At 43.8% G+C, this 21,435-nt stretch overlaps 1 protein-coding gene across 1 annotated transcript in view; it reads right to left on the bottom strand.

Moving 5' to 3' along the window:
* SMARCAL1 (SNF2 related chromatin remodeling annealing helicase 1) overlaps positions 1-21,435 on the bottom strand; it is a 51,682-nt gene that overhangs the window by 15,968 nt on the left and 14,279 nt on the right. Inside the window, 5 exon segments of the mRNA XM_079133000.1 lie at positions 3,302-3,523; positions 7,307-7,447; positions 15,111-15,176; positions 18,182-18,340; positions 19,808-19,958. Coding sequence (XP_078989126.1) covers positions 3,302-3,523; positions 7,307-7,447; positions 15,111-15,176; positions 18,182-18,340; positions 19,808-19,958 — 739 coding nt within the window.

Genomic DNA, 21,435 nt, shown 5'->3' with positions numbered 1-21,435 from the left:
AAAGAATTAACTCCCAACAGGCTGATCAGCAGGGCTCAGCAGAGCTCCAGGGAAATGGGGCTAAAAAAAGTAGGGGCTGGGGTTGTCACTCAGTTGGGGAGCACTCGCCTAGCGGCACTGGTTCCATCCTCAGCACCCATAAAATTAAATAAATAAAGTAAAGTATTTAAAAAAAAAAAGTAGCGACAAGAACTTGTGTGTGTGTGTGTGTGTGAGGAGAGAGAGGACTAGTGTGTGTTGTGGGGGTGAGCTCATTAGAGGACAGGACTCCTTATTTGACTCAATCAAGAAAGCACCATTACCCCAGTTTCAACTCTTTCGGCCAGGGTTTGGAAGGGATGTCTCTGGTCATCCAGTCCGACCCCAGCCAATGCTAGCTCCAGTCTCTGCAGGAAGCGAGGGCGATGCCCTGCTTAGAGTTCATGGGTTACAAGTGCACCACATCAGTGGCTTTAGAAGAAGAAAGCTTTCAATGGTTCAAACCAGAAACCCCATAAGTTACTTTCTACTCGAATCCATTATAAAAAATGAATTTATATTAAAGAACACAAACGGGCATCAAGATTTCAAGGACTTACTATCAAAAGAATTAGTATCTGGTTTTAGTAAGACACTGAAGGGAATCTGTACCGACTCAATTTCTATCTTTCAGACAGAAGCAAATTTGTCTAAGACTCCAGGGAAGCAGACAGCAACTCTCAAGTGCAGAAATTGAGAAGAGCACTGGGCTCTTTCTCAGCTGGAGTCTTAAAAAAAATGACACTGGCAATTTGGGCTTTATTTTCATAATCTGCCAAAACAAAGTAAAGACTCCGGGGAGTTATAAGACAAAGATGAGAATCACACAATAGAGCAGGACCCTGAGCAACTGGCTCGGTTCTTATGTTCTTCCTCAGCACAAAGGCAGGTGTGGCTCCCCTTCCTAGATATGAAAATATTAAATATCCCCCAAATTTAAGGGATCAAACGTTGTAAAACACCCAACAGTCTTCATTTCATAGCGTTTACCTTAATTTCATATCACCAATAAACTCTAATATTAAACTTTCAGGCTGCATCTGAATCATTTTGGAAAAGAGTCACTCACGTAACTGAAAAACTATACAAAACAGCAGGAGTTTTAAAAAATGTCTTCAAACCCTGCTGTACCAAGCATAAAATTCCCAATGCTTGTGTTTTTCTTTTTCAACCTTGGCTTGTAATACACAATGCTTCCCAGCTAGTAAATGCAACTTTCCTTCTTGATTCAAATGTTCACTAATTGCTTTTTTAGTTGTCTACATTGGCTGTTCCCAAACTGGCTTAGGAGGTGGGCCAGGTACAAGCAAGGGTATTTTCTGGGGATTTCCAAAAAACACGGATAGACTTCCTCCATCCCCACATACAAAAGGAGCAACTTTACTAGCAAACAACAGAGCATTTTATAACTTTTCAGATCTTCGCATCAACTCATGTCTGAATTTTTTGATTTTTTTCCATTAATATAATACATTTAATGTGATAGGTGGGTGTGGTTGGCACATGCCTATAATCCCAGTGACTCTGGAGGCTGAGGCAGGAGATTGAAAATTTGAGGCCAGCCTGGGCAACTTAGAAAGGCCCTAACCAACTGAGCAATTTAGCAAGACTCTGTCTCAAAATAAAAAATAAAAAGGACTGGGGATGTAGATCAGTGGTAAAGTAAAAAATAAGAATAATAATATAACTATACAAGAAAAAAACTGAGAAAAAAATTCCACTCACTAAATTTTTTTCTTGTTTTCTTTCTTTTTTGCAGTGCTGGGGATTGAACCCAGGGCTTCATGCATACCAGGCAAGCACTCTATCAGTGAGCTACATTCCCAGTCCCCATTCACTGAATTTTCATCTCAATCAGGAAAGGACCTCCAAGATTGATTTTAGCAATACAGTACCAGGTTCTACTGAAATATAATTTGAGAACACAGTTCTACATGTCCACGTCAGTTCTTCTGAACTTTGAAAACTTCACAGCAAGGAGATTATGCTTGCTCACTTCCTTGGGACCACCCAGATTATCATATGTAACACAGCATAAATTAAATGGTGTGACAATTTATGAGCACATCTTCTATCCTACCGTTTCTTAAATCAGTTAGCTTTGCTCATGACCTGATAAAATAACACTAAAACATCACACGTTTTATTTGCTGTCATTCTTATTTCCTTTGTAATATCCCAGAGGGCTGAGATCTCATCTGTGTCTAAGTTTCTTTATATGGAGCAATATCAAGCCCAAGTAATGCTTTGTGATTATGTCAAAAATTATACATTATTGTTACTTTCTTGCCAATGAAAATTACAAAGTTTTATCCCAAGAGGACAGAAATGAAAGAAGTATGGATAACAGAGCACTTAGTAAAGTGTGACACTGAAGACAAAATGAAAGTATTTTGAAAAGATGAAACATCACAGTGGGAAGAGCCCTAATCACAGGGTCAAAGACTTGGTTCTAGCCTTGGTGCTGCCGTGGAGCAGCCGTGAAACCCTAGGCAAACTGCAGCCTATGTGAGCTGTTTTCCTTCTCTGAAAAATGGGGATGCCAACTTCCTGCCTATCATAAATTGCTGTATATAAGTAGGATTCAAAAGTTTAAAGTCTTAGCACACTCCTGTATCCCAGCTACTTGGGCGGCTGAGGCAGAGGACCACAAGTTCAAGTCCAATCTGTGCAGTTTGGCCAGACCTTGTCTTGAAATAAAATTTAAGAAGGGCTGATGATGTAATTCAGTGGTAAAACACTTGCCAGTGTGTACAAGGTCCTGGGTTCAATCCCCAGTAACACACACACCCATACATACACACACACACATACACACACACACACACAGGTTTAGAGGGTTTGAAAATTCTGTTCTGTAAATGTCCATTTGTGTTTCTAACACAAAGTAGAATGACTAGAGGGTTAACTACATATCAAATACATGTAGGACTAATTCTCTTAACAACTGTTCCCACACCAAGGCATTCTCAAAATTTACTAAACATAAATTCCAACTTTTTTGAAATATTCAAAATACATATCACCCTTCTGCCACTGCTCTGGGTTTATCTGTATGACCATAGGTTAACAGTGATGCACACAAATATAAAACCACAAATAAGAGATTTTCAAAACAGATCAGGTAGGCTGAGAAATAAACTGGGCTGGCTCTTCCCGTCCAGGGAAGTGGAAATGGTGCTGGAAAGGCAAGTTCAGAGAACTTGGGATCCTGTGCACCAAGTGTTTTACAGGAAGGAATCCCAGTGGACATGTCTGTTTCCAAATCCCTCGCCAGCCCCACACTCACAGTTTGGCCCTTGGTCATTTCCATGGCTGCAGCATTCAGGGTGGCTCTGGCCCTGGCACTGATCCGCCCAGGGGAGACCACCACCGTCTTGCGCTGTTTGGCTGGCAGCTGGGAAAGGACGTCGGACTTGAGGCGTCGCAGCATGATCGCTTCTTCCAGCAGGAGCTTCAGCTCTCCAAGGTTGGAGGAGCCTGAGTAGTCCCAGCCCCAGGACATCTGGGGACAAAGACCAGGTTAGATTGCTCACAGGCCAGGAGCAAAAGGCAAGATTGTCTTCTCATCACCACCCGCTCTTTGTTCAGAGAACTTCTAGAGATAGATGAACCCCAGATAAGAAAACTGAGAAAAAGAAAAGGAAAAGGCCAGGCACGAGGTCTACACAAATCATTCCACAATCTGGCACTAACCTTGCCAGCTACAAATGCAAAATGTCCAACAACTCGATGTTTGTTTTATTGAAGGCAAAAAACTTGGCTTGTCAGACTATTACTGTATACTAAAGAGAGTCATACATCTTCCCCGAGGGTTGCCCTTCAGACTCCACCACACAGTGTAATGAACAATGTCAGTAATATCTTTATTGGATGAAACTTAGAAGGATCTAAAAACTACTATTTCTCAGTATGGGTTTCAGCACCCAACCAAGTACAACAAAGCGAATGCAACTATGGTGTTGCTGTGGGTGATGGAGGCTCATCTTGGCAGGAGGGGCCAGAACACAAGCTTGTGCCAGGTTGGCTGAAACCAGAGGGTTTGGGAGCGCCTGGGAAGTCCTTTGTAAACATGAGTCCCTCATTCTGTAGTTCCTAGGAGGCAGTGAACTCAAATGTCTATTCCCTCTCACATGGCTAGAAATGATGTCAGCAATTAAAATAAAAACCCTGGCTGGGAGTGTAGCTCAGCAGAACTACTTGCCTAGCATGCATAAGGATTTGGGTTTAATCTCCAGCACTGGAAAAAAAAAAATCAGTAATAAAATAATAGAACCTGTCCTTCACTAACAATATTGCTAGAGACAGGGCTGATTTCCACAGACTGCACAACTCTGGTGAGCCAGTGTGTCTGCTGCTTTGCATTTCCAGCTGCTCCATCCCCTTTGGCTCCACAACCCGCTGGATTTTGAGCTGCCTGAGGGGAGAGGGTAGGCTTGCTAGCTTTAGATGGTCAGAGGGTCTACCATAATGGTGGAGACAGGGCAGGGTCCTGTAGATCTATGTTAAATAGAGAATAAAGAGATGTTCAAAGGTGGAGAAATAAATGACTCGAAATTGTTTCTTGGGCTGAGGTCCTAGCTCAGTGGTAGAGTACCTGGGAGGCACTAGGTTCAATCCTCAGCACCACTTAAAAATACATTAATTAATTAAATAAAGGTATGTTAAAAAAATGTTTCCTCTTTAAAAAAAAAAAAAACACACACACCTCTGAAATTGGACTCGGGATGTAGCTCAGTGGCAGAGCATATGTGAGGTCCAGAGTTCAACCACAATACCACAAAACAAACAAACAAACAAACAAACAAACAAAACAAAACAAAAACAAAAAATCCACCCCTCTGAAATCAACTGGAAGTTCTCAGCAAATACCTAGGACAGCCAGGAGACAGCAAATGAACTCAGCATGGGTCCATCTTAATGCATGAAGCTGGCAGGGGAGAACAAGCAGCCTGCCTTTTGGGCTGCATTAAAAAAAAATGCTGGGAACAAGTGGATATCATAATTAACTTGCATATCATGCTCCTAAGTTTAATGTTGTTACCTTTTAATCTTGTAGGTTAAAATTCCAAATATGATAGATTTAAAATTGGACTTTGGAATAATCATAATCCAATAAGCTCATATTGAAAACTTTCCCAATCCCAGACACGGGGCTGGGTAAGGAAGGATGAAGAGAAAGGAACTAACTGCCTTTCTCCGAAGTAGGGGTGGGATGAGAGCAGACTGGAGTGGGAGTGGTCACGGATGATGCCCCTGTTTCTGGTGCAAGAAACTGGGCAGGGGCTGGCCTGATAATGAGAACTCAGGTAAAAAGTCTGGAGAGGGAAAATGACAAATCCCACCTTTGGCTCCTTCCATCACCAGCTACAGACCCAGCTAGTTGAAGGAAATATCTTTAGAAGTTGAATATTTGCAAATCACACATGAAAACTATACATCAGGGACTGGGGTTGTGGCTTAGTTGTACAGTGCTCGCCAAGAACATGTGAGGCAATGGGTTCAATCCTCAGCACCGCATAAAAAATAAAATAAGGTATTGTGTCTACCTACAACTAAAAAGATATATTTACAAAAAATTATACACCACCAATCTAATCTGGATTAGTCCATGGGCAAAGTGAATTGCAGATTTTGTTAGAGAAGTGTATGGTGTTTGTTTTCTGTTCACTCTGTTGTCCAGGCTGATCTTGAACTCCTGGCTCAAGCAATCCTCCTCCCTTAGCCTTCCAAGGGCTGGACTACAGGTATGTACTATCACACCTGGTAAAGTATATGACTTTTAAATACATTTAATAATTTGAGAAATTTCCTGCCTCAACAACCAGTTTTGCAATTAACTTGTCAAAGCACTACAACTGACAATGTAAGTACTTTGCATGTAAGTGGATATTTTCTAAATATCTGAATTTTTTTCCCTTAAAAAATATTTTTAAAATATAGCTAACAGCCAGGCACAGTGGTACATGCCTGTAATCCCAGCTACTCAGGAGGCTGAGGCAGGAGGATCCCAAGTTCAAAGCCAGCCTCAGCAACTTAGTGAGACCCCTAAGCAACTTACTGAGACCCTGTCTCAATTAAAAAAAAAAAAAAAAAAAAAAAAAAAAAAGTCTGGGGGATGTGGCTCAATGGTTAAGCGCCCCTGGGTTCAATCCCTGGTACCAAAATAATAATAATTATAATCATAATAATGATGTAACAAACAATCAAGAACTTGCATAGAAGGGATTTGCCTCATAGATTGCTGGTGAGTAGCTACAACCATATCTCCAAGTATTAGTGTCACTGATGCAAACAGGGGCTCAGTGTATTTTGATTTGATCACAAAATAAGAATAACTAAGGTCTGAAAACATTAATTCATAAATGGAGATATTGAGTGCAATGCATTTCTGTTTACAAGGCTGCCCCTGCCATTTCTGGAGAATTGAGGTTGTGCAGAAGCTGTGTGGAGGTACCTCTGTATTCATAGAAGCAATGTGTGGGTCAGAGGCTGCTGCCTACTGACCAGGCAGCAATGCACCGAGTCACCACTTTTGGGCAAAGGCTCACTGAGAAAAGCCCTCTCAAGGCATCTTGGGATCACACTTCTACTCTACCTGCTCAAAGGTTCTCCTTCCCCTTTCTGTATGAATAGGGCTTTCTTTCACTTCATATTCCTCCCATGCCAAGCAACCTTGCCACCTCACCTACTTTCTTGTCTCTTCTCGGGCCTTACCTCTAACTCACCTTAGTGCCCTTCTCTGGAGCTAACTTCTGGCATGGACTTTTCCTCTACAGTCCCAGCACCATGCCTTGTGCAGGAGCTGTGAGCGCAGGCCAGGGCTGCTGGCTCTCAGAGCTCCACACCTGCACGTTAGCTTCTGGCCCCTTTCTTAGGAAACACTGCCTTGGAATCACCACAAACACTGAAACTAGGAGATATCATTTCATCTTACCCTTGAGAATACTCCAAGGTCGGGGTTAGAGGCAAACATGAACTCAAATCCTGATTTGTTCCCTGGTCCCTTTCCCTTGGCTCACTCATACCACTGCCAAAGAAAGGAACTGAGGTTGGATGTGTAGCTCAGTGGTAGAGCACTTGCCCAGCATGTGCAAAGCCCTGGGTTCAATACCCAGCACCACCAAAAAGATATGGCCTGGAGATGTAGCTCAGTGGCAGAGCACATGTGTGCAAGGCCCTGGGTCTGATCCCCAGTATCAGGAAAAGAGAGAAAGACAGACAGAAAGGTAAGTTTCAAAGCCAGGGCAAGGGATGGGTGGGCTTGGAGGAAAGAAAGAATAAATACCTGTTTGGCATCACAGTAACGAAGTCCAAAGGCATGAAACTGAGGGAAAAAAGTTGGCTTGACTGCAATGATCTGTGTGTAGAGCTCTGCAGGTCGGGACATGGCTGGGGTGCCTGACAGTAAGATCACTCTCTTGGCAACCTGTAAGAAAAACAGCCAGAGAGGTCCTGAATACAGGAAAAAGAACGCAGGGAGTGTCCAAAACGTCCATGAGGCAGGAGCTAGATGCCACCAGGAAGAGCAAACTCCCCTGGAATTTGGCCTGACCACCTTCCCTGGCTTCTCACTGCTGGCAGTTCTCAAGTTTAAACATCACAGAAACAAGGGTAGATCTAGACTCCAAAGATACCGAGGATCAGTCTTATTCCAGAACTCTGTGTGGCGGACAACCTGGGATCCCGACATAAGGGCACAATGACCAGAAAGAGTCCCTGTGAGTTGTGAGGACCTAATGGAGATGCTGATACAGTTAGACATTTCTCCTTTTCCCTAAGTCCTTCCTGGCTGCCATCACAGCACTTAACATTTTCTTTTCCGACTCCCGACTACATGGGAAACTTCTGGAAGTCAAAGACTGGGCTGAGTTCCCTTTATTTCCTGCAGCATTTGGTGCCTGGCACAAAGTTAAGTAATCAAATCTTCACTGAATGCTGAGAGAAATTCAGAAGGAAGCTAGTTAGTGTCACAGGGAACGTGGAGTAAACACAAAGAATTCAGCACTGGAACTGGAAGTGGGTAAGAGTGACAGGTCTGAACTTCTGAAGAATGGATTTCTGATATTCAAGTTGAATTTACTATCAGATAATGACACTGTTAGGACCTGGAGGAAGTGACAGAGATTGCCTGTGTATAGCCTCCATGTGATGTTCTTTAAGGAACAAAAGGACCCCCTATCATCACCTTGGTACAAGCCTAGAGGTCCCTGACTCCAGCTCATTTTGCAATTAATAGGGACTTTAAATGGCAGTACCCAGATCCAACATTCCTTACATTCAGCCCAGGTCTGCAGCAGCACGGTCAGAGTGGCCAGGACGGAAATAGTCAAATTTTAATGATGAACTCCAAGTTCTCTGCTACCCTAACAGCAACCTGCCCCAAGGAGATCAGACCCAAATCCTGTGCTTCTCAGATTGAACAAGGGGACACTTCTGCTCTGTTGGAATTTAATATCACCACAAATTACCTGAGGGGAAATTCACTTCAGCTCTGGGAAGGGACCCTACCTGGAGTACAGTTGTCTAGAAACAGCTTGTTAACCACTGTAACCTTGAGCTAATGACAGTAATAGAAGGCAATGGCATCAAGTAAATCTCCTCCAGGAGGAAATTAGGTTTTTAAATGGATATGCTGCCTCAGGAAAATAAATAAATAAAGGTGTAGCAGTGGGAAGAAAAATGATTCCGTATAAATATACAATATACTCAATTCTCAAAATGCACTTTTGCCCTCTCAGCCACTGCCAAAACAAATTCCATTTTGAAGGGAGAGCTATGCATTTCTCCAGCCATAATTTTCCACAGTTCAATTACTCGGACCTTCTAATTTCCTGCACGGTTTAATGCAGCCTCATTAAAATAACAATGGGTTTCCTCAATGATGTCTGCAGCATCTCTCACCCTGGCGTAAGACCATTTCAATGAAAGGGACAAGACGAAAAGGTCCTACAGACAAGAAAAGACCTGCCATCATCCCAAACCCACTTGCCATGTCACTGTGCTTGCCCAGGGATGGAGCCTGGGCCAAACCAGCTTGTGTTCCTGGTGACTGATTCCAGGGTCTCCTGTGGGACATTTATAGGATGCAGTTGATATAATACTGAGTCACTTCTCTCACACATGTCCCAGAGCAGAGTGACAGGAGCCACGCAATGGACGAGGGTATTAAAAAGCAGAACAGAGAAAAAAGTCGGCTTGGAAAAGAAAGCAGAACAGCGTCTCATCTGTTACCGACTGACTGAGCCTGCTCCCTGCTCAGCCCCAACATGTTGTCCTATCGTCGCTGTCACCTATAAGGCCCTTAATACATACTCAGCTGCAAATGATTTATATGATTTATATGCTTCCATCTCAGAGAACTTTCAAGCTAGGAAAACATAAATGCATAAAGCCAGATAAATCAACGCTAACCTGAACGTGACAATTAACCCCTGGCTAAGGAAAAGCAGCATCTAGAAAGCTACAATGGAACAATGGGAAAAAATAATTTCTGCTTGGTGTGATTCATGAGCAGACTGTTGGGGGCAGATAACCTTCAAAGATAGGTTTGGTTTCCTGGGCTGGGTGTGGGAAAGCCCTGCAGAACAGGTTGCTAGCAGGACAGTAAGTCAAATTAACAAGGAGAATCCTATGTGGTTATTCAAATAGATAACCTTTACATAGGTTTTAAAATATGAGGCCAGAGAATGTTCTACTGTAGAGAAAGGTGCTAAAGTTTTTTTTTAGGTTCATACAAGAAGCAGTTTAAAACTATTCATCACTTTCCACTGTTATCTCTCTTTTTCATTCCAACTGATCGAGTAATTTGTTTGCTGAATTATTCTCATTGGCTTATAGCATCCTTCACCAACATCTAGGGCAGGAATAAAATCATGCTCCCCAAAGCTCAGTCCCATTCTTTTACTCCGTATTATTCCTAATAGTCCTCTAAATAAGCTTAATGCAATAGTCTCAATTTAGAAATAAGACACAAAGAAGGCAGGTAACATCAGAGAGAGGACCATGTCCACACCACCCAACTGTCCACACCACCCAACTGTCCAACTCTCATTAACCCTGATGAGGCAGGAACAATGCAGCCATTAAAGTCGTTCAGAAGTCATTACAGAGTCTTCAAAAATAAGGACAGGGGCAAGCAAAACTTAGGGCAAGTGACCAAAAATACCCAGATCAAAAATAAATGCAGGATGATAGTGACCCCCTATAAGGAGAAACAGCAAAATTCAAGGCCTGAGGTGCAGGACGCACCCAAAAATGGGAATCTGGGTTCTGTGCTTTGCTTTGACCCTGAGCAGTGCTCCCCAGGACAAACAAGACCAAACCAAGACAAACAGCAAAGTTATGGCCACTGCTAACCAGAACCACCCCCAGTACCAGCCAAAGTCCACCTACCACTCAGTGACACCTAGTGAACAGTCTTACTGAGCCTTTGATTAGGTCAGCATATTTCATGTAAGTGAAATGATTCCTCTAGGTCCTCCCCCATGTTCCAAAAAGCCTGAAAGGTACTGACATGAATAAACTGATTTGCATGATAATAGGGCTTTCAAGCTACACAGTACCACTCTGCTACCAAAAAAATCGTGATGCCACAGTTAAGGGAGTCCTTGGATTGGAACAGAAAGAATGAAGACTGATTACAGGTGTACTGATTCAAAATACCAAGTTGCTCTAATGAGGATACAGAAAATGATAATTATAGCTGATTAAAGTTATGCCATTATGAGCTCTAAGGCCTGCAAACCACTTGTGTACAGGTATTAAGATAGTACACATGTGAAAATTAAATACTGAGGTGGATTTTCTAGAAAACACAGTCTCTTTTCCTTAAGTATCAGATGCCAATAATTTCCTTTTAAAGTCTGGCTCTGTAATGAACTTGAGGAAATAAACCAGAATAGGACTTCTCCTGTAGCCTTGTCACACCAGGGGGAAAAAGAGAACCCTTCAGCTGATGCCCTTTTCCTCTCTGGCCTGAAGGAAGCGGAGAGCCATCTCTTCCAGATGCAGGGGTCTGAGTTCTCTACTGCCCGCTTCTGTATCATGTAACAAGTTTCAGCATTGTAAGAGCTATGATTTAGTTACAAATCCATCAAACGGGAACAAGATTCATATTTTGATGGATTTATACAATAATGCTATTTGTAAGGAAGAGGGATTCGAGAATCCTTTGGAATGATTTTCAAGACATGTTACTAAGGGGAAAAAGGTAGGTATAAAGCAGTGGCTATGGGACAGACAGCTGTGGGAGGAAGGAAACACCCACCTCCACAGCAATCTGGTGTGCTGCCTGGGGAGAGCGATGAGAGATGGAGCCCGAGGCAGGAGAAAGGTGTAGTTTTCGCCGTCCTTCCTTTCATACATCTGAACTTACCATCTATTTGAACTACTTGGGAAAAAGAAGGCTGACCATTTTAGCCAACCTCTCATCCAGCTCATCATTAGAAACTGCACTCTACTCACAGGAAAGAGAAATAATATTTATTAGGGAAGGGTAGTGGGTTCTGGGGGCCTTTCCTCTTTAAAAAATGGAATTTTGTTATTATAGTGATTTAACAGCAACAGCAACAAAATCAGTGTAAACAAAACCAATTAAACTAACAAAGGAAAAACCTGAGCACACACACTTGATGCTCAAAAGAGCAATGATAAGCCTCAGAGCTGGTGTCCTGTGGGGAAGAGGCCCCGACACAGGCTGAATGGGAATGAAAATGGTTCTGCCTGGCCAGGCTGCACTCAGAGGCTCCACAGAAGGCCTGAGAACCAAGCAACTCTCTTGTGGGACTTTGTCCTGAAGGATAAGCATGCCAGGTACTCATAGATGGAAGACGTTCATTGCTCAATTATTTGTAACAACAAAGAGGGGTAAGGACCAAGGCTGATGCTGAAGGTTAAACTACAGGACATGTTTACAGAACTGCGTGCTCCACATCACTAAAACCACCATCTTGCCCTACAATCGGCATGTCACAAAAACAGCCACACTGTTAACAGTGGTTTTCAGGTTTTAATACTGTCTTTTAGAGTTTTCTGTTTTGCCTACTTTCATACATTTATATACACTATATACTTACTTAGAGACTAAGCCACTTGATTTAGTAATAGTAACCCAGGCAAACAGTGCTTTGGGGAAAGAAAGAGGTCCCATTTCCCATGGGACAATGAGACCAGTTTCTTATGAGCTAACAACACGACCTCTATATGCTGACTGCTGTCACCACTTACAAAACTCACATTTCTGGCACAATCTGACCCTGCTACCTCACAGGCTGTATGATAATATGAAGCACATGTTCTGAAAATATATTGCAATATTCATTATCAGAATACAGGGTTTTTTGTTTTGTTTTGTTTTAGTACTGGGGATTAGACCCAGGGGCACTTAACCACTGAGCCACATCCCCAGCCCTTTTATATTTTATTTTGATACAGGGTCTTGCTAAGTTGCTGAGGTGGACTTTGAATTTGAGATCCTCCTGCCTCAGCCTCCTGAGTCACTGGAATTACAGGCCCAGAATACAGTTCTAAGAGATGTACCATTAGAGGAACGATCTAGTGGCATTAAATTGGCACATTAGGTGGCTTTTCAAAGACACGCTTTGCTTCCTCCCAACTATTTTCTTATTCCTAAAGCATTCAGATTCATTTCTTAGAGCTTTTAGGTCAGTGGTTCTCATTGGGTTTGGAAGTGGGTGGATGCTGGGAAACATCTGGAGACAATGTTGATTATCACAGCCGGAAGTCCTACTGGAATCTAGTGTATAGAGGCCAAGGATGTTATTAAACATCCTACCATGAATGGGACAGCCAAAGAATCATTCAACCCAAAGTACCAATAGCACCAAGACTGAGCTATTATAATCTGACCAGATCAGATTTTGTCTGATCTGGACAAAAATATAGCAAAGAGAGCAAAAGGTTTACTGAACAGTATGCAGAAGAAGCCACGCCCGACTCGTTTACCCCAATCCTTCCACTGCCCAGCATTATATGAAGCCAATGTTACTTCAAGACACCTTCATGGACAGCAGCCATGTGCATAGCTCCTACTTTAAAATATTAATTCACCCACATCTACAGCCAATGTAGAGTAATAAGTACTAGTCAGCAGTTTAAAGATTTGTTTTAAATATGTCACTTTGAAATATACTCAAGATATTAAAGATGTATATGTTCCAAAGTTCTGGCTCAGCGACACCTATTTCAGAACCTACTACATAGTTCTGAGTGCCCAACCAGGCAATGGCCACACGGGCAAGAAGCTTTCATATTACCACTTTAATGACATGATCTAACTACTGTGCAATCCTTTTGTCATCAGGGGTACAGATTTAATTTTAGCTTTGTCTGTAATACTGGAACCACGGTACCAAGACCTATTAACATATTTATAAATAAAACATATTAAAGCCCCTCCAAAGATGGAAAGACATCTCATTATATGTCCATAAGTGGCTATCAATATATGCATATTTTTAGGTACTGTCAGCAGAGAATCAAGTCTTTTAAAGTAAAAAAACTTTTATTTTTAGGTTTGAAGCATATGACATAACCCTGACTTGGAAGATGCATCGCATTACCTGTTACTCCTTAATAAAATTAAATCTTGAAATGAGTAGACATTCATGTTGTGTTTTCGGGGTGGCTGTATTATAGTTTAGACATGAGGTGTCTCCCAAAAGCTCATGTGAAACAATGCAAGAATGCTCAGAGGCAAAATGATTAAATTTAAAGCTGTTAGCCTAATAAATGGATTAATTCACATATGGATTAACTGGGTAGTGACTGTTGGCAGGAAGGGTATGGCTGGAGGAAAAGGTCACTGAGAGTTTTATATTTTGTTCCAGTGAGCAGAGCTCTCGCTATACTTCCTGGTCGCAACATCCTGAGCTGCTTTCTTCCACCACACCCTTCTGCCATGATCCTCTGCATCATCTCGAGCCCCAGGGCTATGGAGTTCACCAACCATGAACTGAATCTCTAAAACCATCAGCCAACATAAACTTTTCCTCTGCCAAGTTAGTCTTGTCAGGTCTTTTCGTCATAATGACACAAAGCTAACAAAAACAGGTGGGGAAATTAAACTAATTGTCAAATGCTAAATTTGACTAATAATCAGCAAATCTGTTTTCCTTAGTTTAGGTAAAAACTCATTTTAAACAATAAAAGCTGCAGTTTCAAAACACTGGGGTAACACAAAGGCTGGCTAAATAGAGTACATGATAAACTTGCTCAGTCTACATCAACTAAAGTGGGTTCCTCCAAAGTCATTGTGAGACTCCTAACTTGCATGAGAGAAAACACTACTTTCATAATCCACACTTCACATTGGGAAAAGAACTCACCCTAAGAAGACAGAAGGAAATCTGGTGCCTACCTCCTCTGTGAGGGCTAAGGGACCAAGACACCGACAAGAGTGCCAGAGGAACACAGCCTACACAGCATGCCAGACCTGAGTAGGGAAGTCCCGACCCTTGACTCATTCCCACCACTCCTGCTCTGAAGCACAACTCTTGCCATCCAGGTGCTCAGGAACTAGTGCAGAACCCCACAGAAAAGAATGTGGACAGCCAGCCCTCCTGTGAGCCAAAGAAGCCCAGAGAGCACTGAAAGGTGACTGACAGGCTTACAAGGAAAGTCTCAGCTCTGCCAGGGCTTCCTGCTGATACCCACTGGCCCTGGCTGGTCCTAGGTTTGGCTAAGTCAACTTCTTGGCTCCCAATACCTTGACAGCGTACCACTACATGTGACTCAGTTTCTTCTGAGATGCTTAGTGGATAAGCTGCTACAGGCTCTCCCCTACCCAGGAAGGAAGCCAGAGGAGAATGCTGGAGTCCTGTCCCAACCTAGCCTGTGACCTTCTACAGGTCTTCAACTGGACCACTGTGTCCTTAGAAGGACATCAGGAAGGAAAATGGAACTGGCACCAAACCCCAAGGAGAGATGCCCTCAGTCAATCCTGAATCCCACCCATCCACAGCTCACAGGCTGGGACAGCAATGGCTCAACCAGCAACACCACACATCTGAGCAACACCGCAGGTCTCAGGCCCAGCGGGCACACACCCAACTCTTCTCATCAGCACTCACCTTTAGGATGGGTACAGCTGCTCGACAGCGGGCAGTCTTGATATTTTTGAGGAAATGAGATTCATCCTGAAAGAAACAGCCATGTGGGTGAACAAGGCTCAGTCCTGAGGGACACAGCAAGCCCACTTCAAGCTTGACCCTGGCCTGGCATTTTCTCTCTCTCTTTTTTTATTTTCTTGGTACCAGATATTGAACTCAGGGGCACTTGACCACTGAGCCACATCCCCATCCCTATTTTATATTTTATTTAGAGACAGGGTCTCAGTGAGTTGCTTAGTGCCTCACTTTTGCTGAGGCTGGCTTTGAACTATGATCCTCCTGCCTCAGCCTCCAGAGCCCCTGGGATTACAGGCATGCACGCTGGCTGGCCTGGCATTTTCCATGTGTACACATGCCATAGCATGTTCTCATTCAAGGAGATGACACAGGGGGCCAGGGAAGGACCCAGGGCCCTGGGGTGGCTTCTTTACTACAGTCTTGGCAAGTCACTTATATCTTTCTGGGAACCCTTTCCACTAACAAGGTGGGGTTAGTGAATCCCTGCCCCCTCGGAGGCTACTTGGATGAACAAGCCCCTGAAAATTGGTTTACTGTTTCATAAAAGGCACCTTATATCTATGTGGCACAGGACTAAAGAGTGCTAAAGACCCACCATGTGTCCAGCACCTGCCCCAGGGGCCAGCAGTACAGCAAGAATGTTGGACACACTGACAACCGATCAGTCAGTGCTATCACTGGGGTGGGTGTGAATAAAGCCCCGTGGGGACTGAGAAAGAAGAGGATGAGTCCTGTCCTCCAGGAACTCGCTATTATGTTCAGAACATGGAGCATGATTACTTACAGCTCTGCATTCTGTGCATAAGCAAACAGAATTTGTCATATTTTCTAAAGTCAAATGAGTTATACTACTACACTATTAGTACCTGAGGGAAAAGTTTCTAGGTTGGTACACATTCTAGTTCTTTGCCACGTGACTCTGAAAACTAACTGACCTCTCTGTGGAGCCAGTTTCTCCACCTGCGAAATGGATATAATGATAGTTCTTAATGTATGAGGTTGACACACACACACACACACACATATATATTTAAAATACATGTGCGTGTGTTACATATATACTTTCTCCCCCCATGGCATTGGTGACAAGCCAGAGCCTCGTGCACGCTGTCTTACATGGGCTAACACACACAGCCCTTGGATCAAACCTGACACTTGGATTCCTTGCAGCTGTCCTATGAATAGGGGGTGCTAAAAAGACTCCAGCTCTGTCTCTGGAGAAATCTATGAGGACTCCTGTTCCATTTCAGCTGTGATGAACAAAGAGGGCCTCAACAGCATAATGGAGGGAAGCATGAGACGCCCGCCCAAAGTATCAAGACAGTCTCTAGAAACAATCATGCTCTGGTTTCATGACAAGTCCTTGGGACAGTCATGGGACTTCTCTCTTCATAGAGAGAAATCACAGAAAGTGCAAGGACATAAAGGGACCAGGCCCTCTGACTAATGGGTGAAAACATGTCCTAAGCAATGGCTTGAAAGCAAACTGCTTCTAAGAAGCATGACACGACAGGGTTGTCACTATATTACTTTCTACAATGTTTCTTTGAAGTCACAAGAGGACAGGGCTCTTACTTCACTGAAGAACAAACCAATGTTTGCCAAAAAATTCATGGCAGAAACAGAAAAAACAAATTCTGAAGCCAGATGCAACCAGCTTTAAACAATGATTTCTGTCTGAGGGAATGATCCCCCACTGCCGCTGTCAGTTCCATGAGCTGTGAAGGGATAAGTCAAGAATAAAAGATGATGCCGGCTCAGGGGCTCTGGGAAGATCCATGGTTACAGATGAAGCACCTCATACAAGGGGACACACAAGAAATGAAGGTGTTCTGCTCCCCACACCCCAGATCCATTGCCTTCCACCCTGGAATACTCTTTTATGTTTTAAAAAAAAATTTTTATGCCACTAGGAATTGAACCCAGATTCTTGTGCATGCTAGACGAGTGGGATATTTTTCTAATGTTTTCATTTCACTTGGATGCTAATAGTTTTTAAGCCATTGAATTTGTGCCAAACTAGAAATGGCTCCCCCAAAGACTTGTCACCCTATAGCTTTGGGGAAAAAAAAATGTACATTTCTGTTTGCTTATGCTAAGAACACAGTGTGGTTCTCAAGTCTAGAACATGGGAAGAGAGCCCCTGAGGTCAGCAATTGTCTTCTTCCCTTGTCTGAGCTCCCACGATGTTTTGATTTGGGAACTATGTTGACACATTCAGTTCTGACAGAGCTGGCTGGGTACCAAGTCTGCCCAGACTTTCCTCATGAGTGCATGAGCTGCGAAGGAAGGAAAGCCAGGAACTGAAAGATGTGCTGTGGGATCTGGGAGCAGGCTCTAGCAAAGACTTTGTTTTAAAAGCCAACTCCAGTAAAAGGTGCTTTTTATGTTTATTTGTTTGTTTGGTTTGGTTTGGTTTTGGGGGAGCAGGGTGTCTTTATATTGGCTGAAAGGTAACTTATTATTGAACAGTATCTCTGAGTTACTCTGACAAAATGGCACCACTGAGGGCACACACCCAAACTGTCCAGGCTGCTGTCCTGGAGCCCCAGATGGTCTCAGGTCAAGGTGCCGGCCTCAACTGCAGACTCAAGCTATAGGAGAGATAGGCTAGAAACCTTAGCACAGAGGCATTCAACCACAATTTTAACAAGCTACCCAGGAAATTATATTAGCCAAAATACATCAGCATGTTGTGTGTATGTTCAAATATGTAACAACAAATCCCATCATTATGTACAATTATAATGCACCAAAAAAACAAAACAAAATTTAAAAAAAACTGCTAACATTTTAAAAAAGGAGAAAAAAAGCTCCCCAGTAAATGCTAACATGTGGCCAGAGTTGAGAACTGCTATTTGAGAGGAATCAAATGCCAGCTCTCTAACAAAATAAAAACACTGATTTCTAGTCCTCAAGAAACTGAGAAAGGCTCAAGGAGATCACAGATCCTCTAGAAGTTTCCAAGCGATTCCACAGAGATAAAGTACTTGAAGACTTTGCAAGTCACTTACAATGATGACGACCTTGAAAGGGGTCTTTAGCTGTTTTTCCAACTTGCTAAGAAGGTCAAAACTGACTATGTTGACCAAGCCAGCTGTCAAGTGGCCCTTCCCATTCACTACCACGTTGATGCTATCTGGGCTCAGAGATGGCAGCCACTGAAGGAAGGCCTGTGGATGACAGGGGAGAGCAAAACCCAATAAATAATGACTATCCAGCCCTCTCCAGAGCTCTCAATATGGACCGATTTTATCATTCCCTGAAAAGCACATCCGGTTTCGCCACCTCCTTGCTTTCTCCACCTCCCTCTAACCCTCCGTGCCCCTTCATTGCCCACTGATAAAACGCCCCTTCCCTTGTCAGCAAGCACTTGTGATGCCTCTGGGTTTCATCTCTGTGGTCTAAACAGACAGGAAGTTTCTGCTGGGGAAGAATATGATTCTTTCTAAGAATTTTATAAAGGACTTAGGAGAGCCTAGTACACTGAAGGCAAACTCTTAAGTGTTTACTGATGATGATGAAAGTGTTTATATAAATATTTTCTACAAAACCACCTGCTCTCCCCAGCAACCCTACAAGCTCCTAATCAAACTTGCTCCCTGAAGCCAGTGGGAAGTTGCTGGGCATCCCATCGATGCTGGGTGACCATGCACGTCCCGGCACTGCCTGGGCTGCACTGTTCTGATGCTGGGGGTGCTGGCCTTTTCCCTAGTCTTGGTCCTGCTTGTAACCATCTACCTGACTCTTCCCTGGAACTTCTGGGGTACTAAGGGAATGTAACACACACAGGGTACTGGCTGAATGGTTGCTGTCCGCAGGTGCTGATAGAATTCAGATCATATAGATAGCAAAAAAATGTATTGTCTCAACACACATTTTTAAGTTTTTGCCTTCTCTTTGGTAAGGATGGCACATCTGGCATTAGGCTGACAAGCAGCAGGAAGAGCTGCTTCCTGTCCATCACAGCTCACAGAGACCTCAGGAAGAAGGCATGTATAAGGAAGTACAAGGCTGACAAAGTCAGGAAAAGCTATAGCTAATGAGCTAGGTCTTCCTTCTTTGCTGTGTTTGCTTACAGGGATTCAATAACTCAACGTTCATGTCAGGTTCTCCATCCATAAGGTGACCTGGGCGACAGGGAACATCCCACCCATACCACCTTCTATTGAGTACAAAACACTGAGCCAAGAAGTCAAGAGGGGTCTTTGAGTCCCACTCTGCCCCTCACTAACAGGATGCATGGTGCTTAACCCATTTGAGATTTAGTTTGCTCATTTGTAAAGGGGGTCACTGTCTTGTGTCATGGGATTAAGGAAGCAAAGTTATTTTAGAATAAAGTGTGGTACAAATGGAACATATTAATTTGCATACAGAGGGAACAGAGGTACTGGAAGTGTCCACTGTTGAACCAACTGATGTCCCTAAGGTGGTGAGTCCTTGACTTTCTTCCCTAAAGTACAACCTGACTAATTCAGAAAATATAAGCCTGCCTGCAGGCTGCCAGCTCATCTTTCTTCTGATCTTCACTTGAGACAAGACCTTCAGAGGTTCAAGGCCTTGTTTCCAACCCATTCTTTTGTTATTCTCATATCAAGGAAAACCTTCTTTCTTAAGATTCCAATACAAAGAGAATCAACCTGCTCCCAGGTGAAGCGCACAGAGGACGGTACCACCACCAGGAGTGGCCATTCCTTCCGGTAGAAGGCCGCTATGCAGATGGCTTGGATGGTCTTTCCCAGTCCCATGTCATCAGCAAGCAGCACGCGACCTCTTTTTGCTATGGCAAAACTGCAAGCATACAAAGGAGAGTTAGCAGCTCAGTACACGTGTTCCAATACATCCCATGTCCGTCAACCCACCACTACCAAAAGCAGGAAACACGGCGCAGGCTGTCCTGGCCAGCTCGGGCACTACTTGCAGCAAGATTTGCCCCCAAAAGAGGAAAGGACAGGAGCAGATCTGGGGGCAATATAAAATGAAAAGAGAGAGGGAGTCAACAAAGAGAAAATATGGAATGGTGGCCAAGTGGTGAGGAGAAGACCTAGAAGGCAATTTAATCCGGCTATCGGAGCCGAGGGGAAAGGCTCCAAGCTCATTAGGGAGGGAGACTCAGAGGAGGGAAGGTTTCAGTGAGAGGAGTCAGCCCACGGGAACACGAAGGTGGGGCGAGCTCAGCCATCCATCACCAGGACAGTGACTCACTTGGGAAATCTGCCCAGGAAGAACAGAAAGAAAGACGAGTCAGAGGGGTTAAAAATAAAGCTTTCTGAAGATCTAAGTGCGCTTCATATGCATATAAGCAGAGGGCAGAGCTGGCAGAGACGGAAAATGTTGGAGAGGAGGAGGGTGCACCGGGAAGAGGGTGGGGGCCAGAGTGAGTGTCTAAGAAGGAGCTCAGCGCAGGGTTCTCCTCCACTGGCAGCAGCCAGGTCCTGAAGCCTTAGGTTCTACAAACGCTAGGAGTGTGCACACGAGGGGGACTTCACCATTTTGGAGCCACACTGGTCTGTGTTGGAATCCCACTTGCACCACTTAGCAGTTGCACCCCTTTATGCACCCTTGGCAGTGAAGAGGGAATAGCAGCAGTGCCTGCACACAGGGTGCGGGGAGGACCAACGGAGACGATATTCATTGCGTTTCAGATACTGCCTGGTACCTTCATAAACACCAAGAAGTGGTTATATTATAACTATTATTCCACAAAAGCGAGAAAAAGGTCCAAGGTACAAACAGCAAAAAGACCTGCTTGAGTCACTAGACGAATTGGTAAGAAGCTTAAAGGATCCCAAATGCCAGGCATCTGGTCCCCTGCTCCAAACCCCAGTCCTCTTTCATCTAATTCCTAAAAACTAACCATTTGCTCAGAAACATGATAAACAGCAGATAGAACAGCTTTTTATTCAATTCTCATGTAGGAAAAAGAGAGAGTAATGTCTTCTAACCTGCATCTGGTGGGGTCTATAAGGATTCTAAGCTGCATTTGGCCTTTCTGATTTCCTGGAAACTAAGCAGTAGTTCTCTGGGGACCTGAGGTTAGCATGCCCAAAGCCCAGCAGCATGTAGGACGAGGGGTGCCATGTCATGGGACTTCCCTGTCCTCCCAACAACAGCTACCTGGGTGAGAGGGAGTGGCCCTTCTTGTAGCCCCAGCCTTGGCTGCTGGGAGGAGGCAGCAGGATGCCACCCTCTTGTCCCCTACAGGACTGGCTGCCTCCCGCACACCTGCTTTATAAAATCTTCCCGGCCAGTTCTGGGATCTACCCAC

This window comes from Sciurus vulgaris (genome assembly GCF_902686455.1).
Source record: "Sciurus vulgaris genome assembly, chromosome: 3".
Taxonomy (NCBI): Eukaryota; Metazoa; Chordata; class Mammalia; order Rodentia; family Sciuridae; genus Sciurus; species Sciurus vulgaris.
This window is presented reverse-complemented; position numbering and strand designations above follow the sequence as displayed.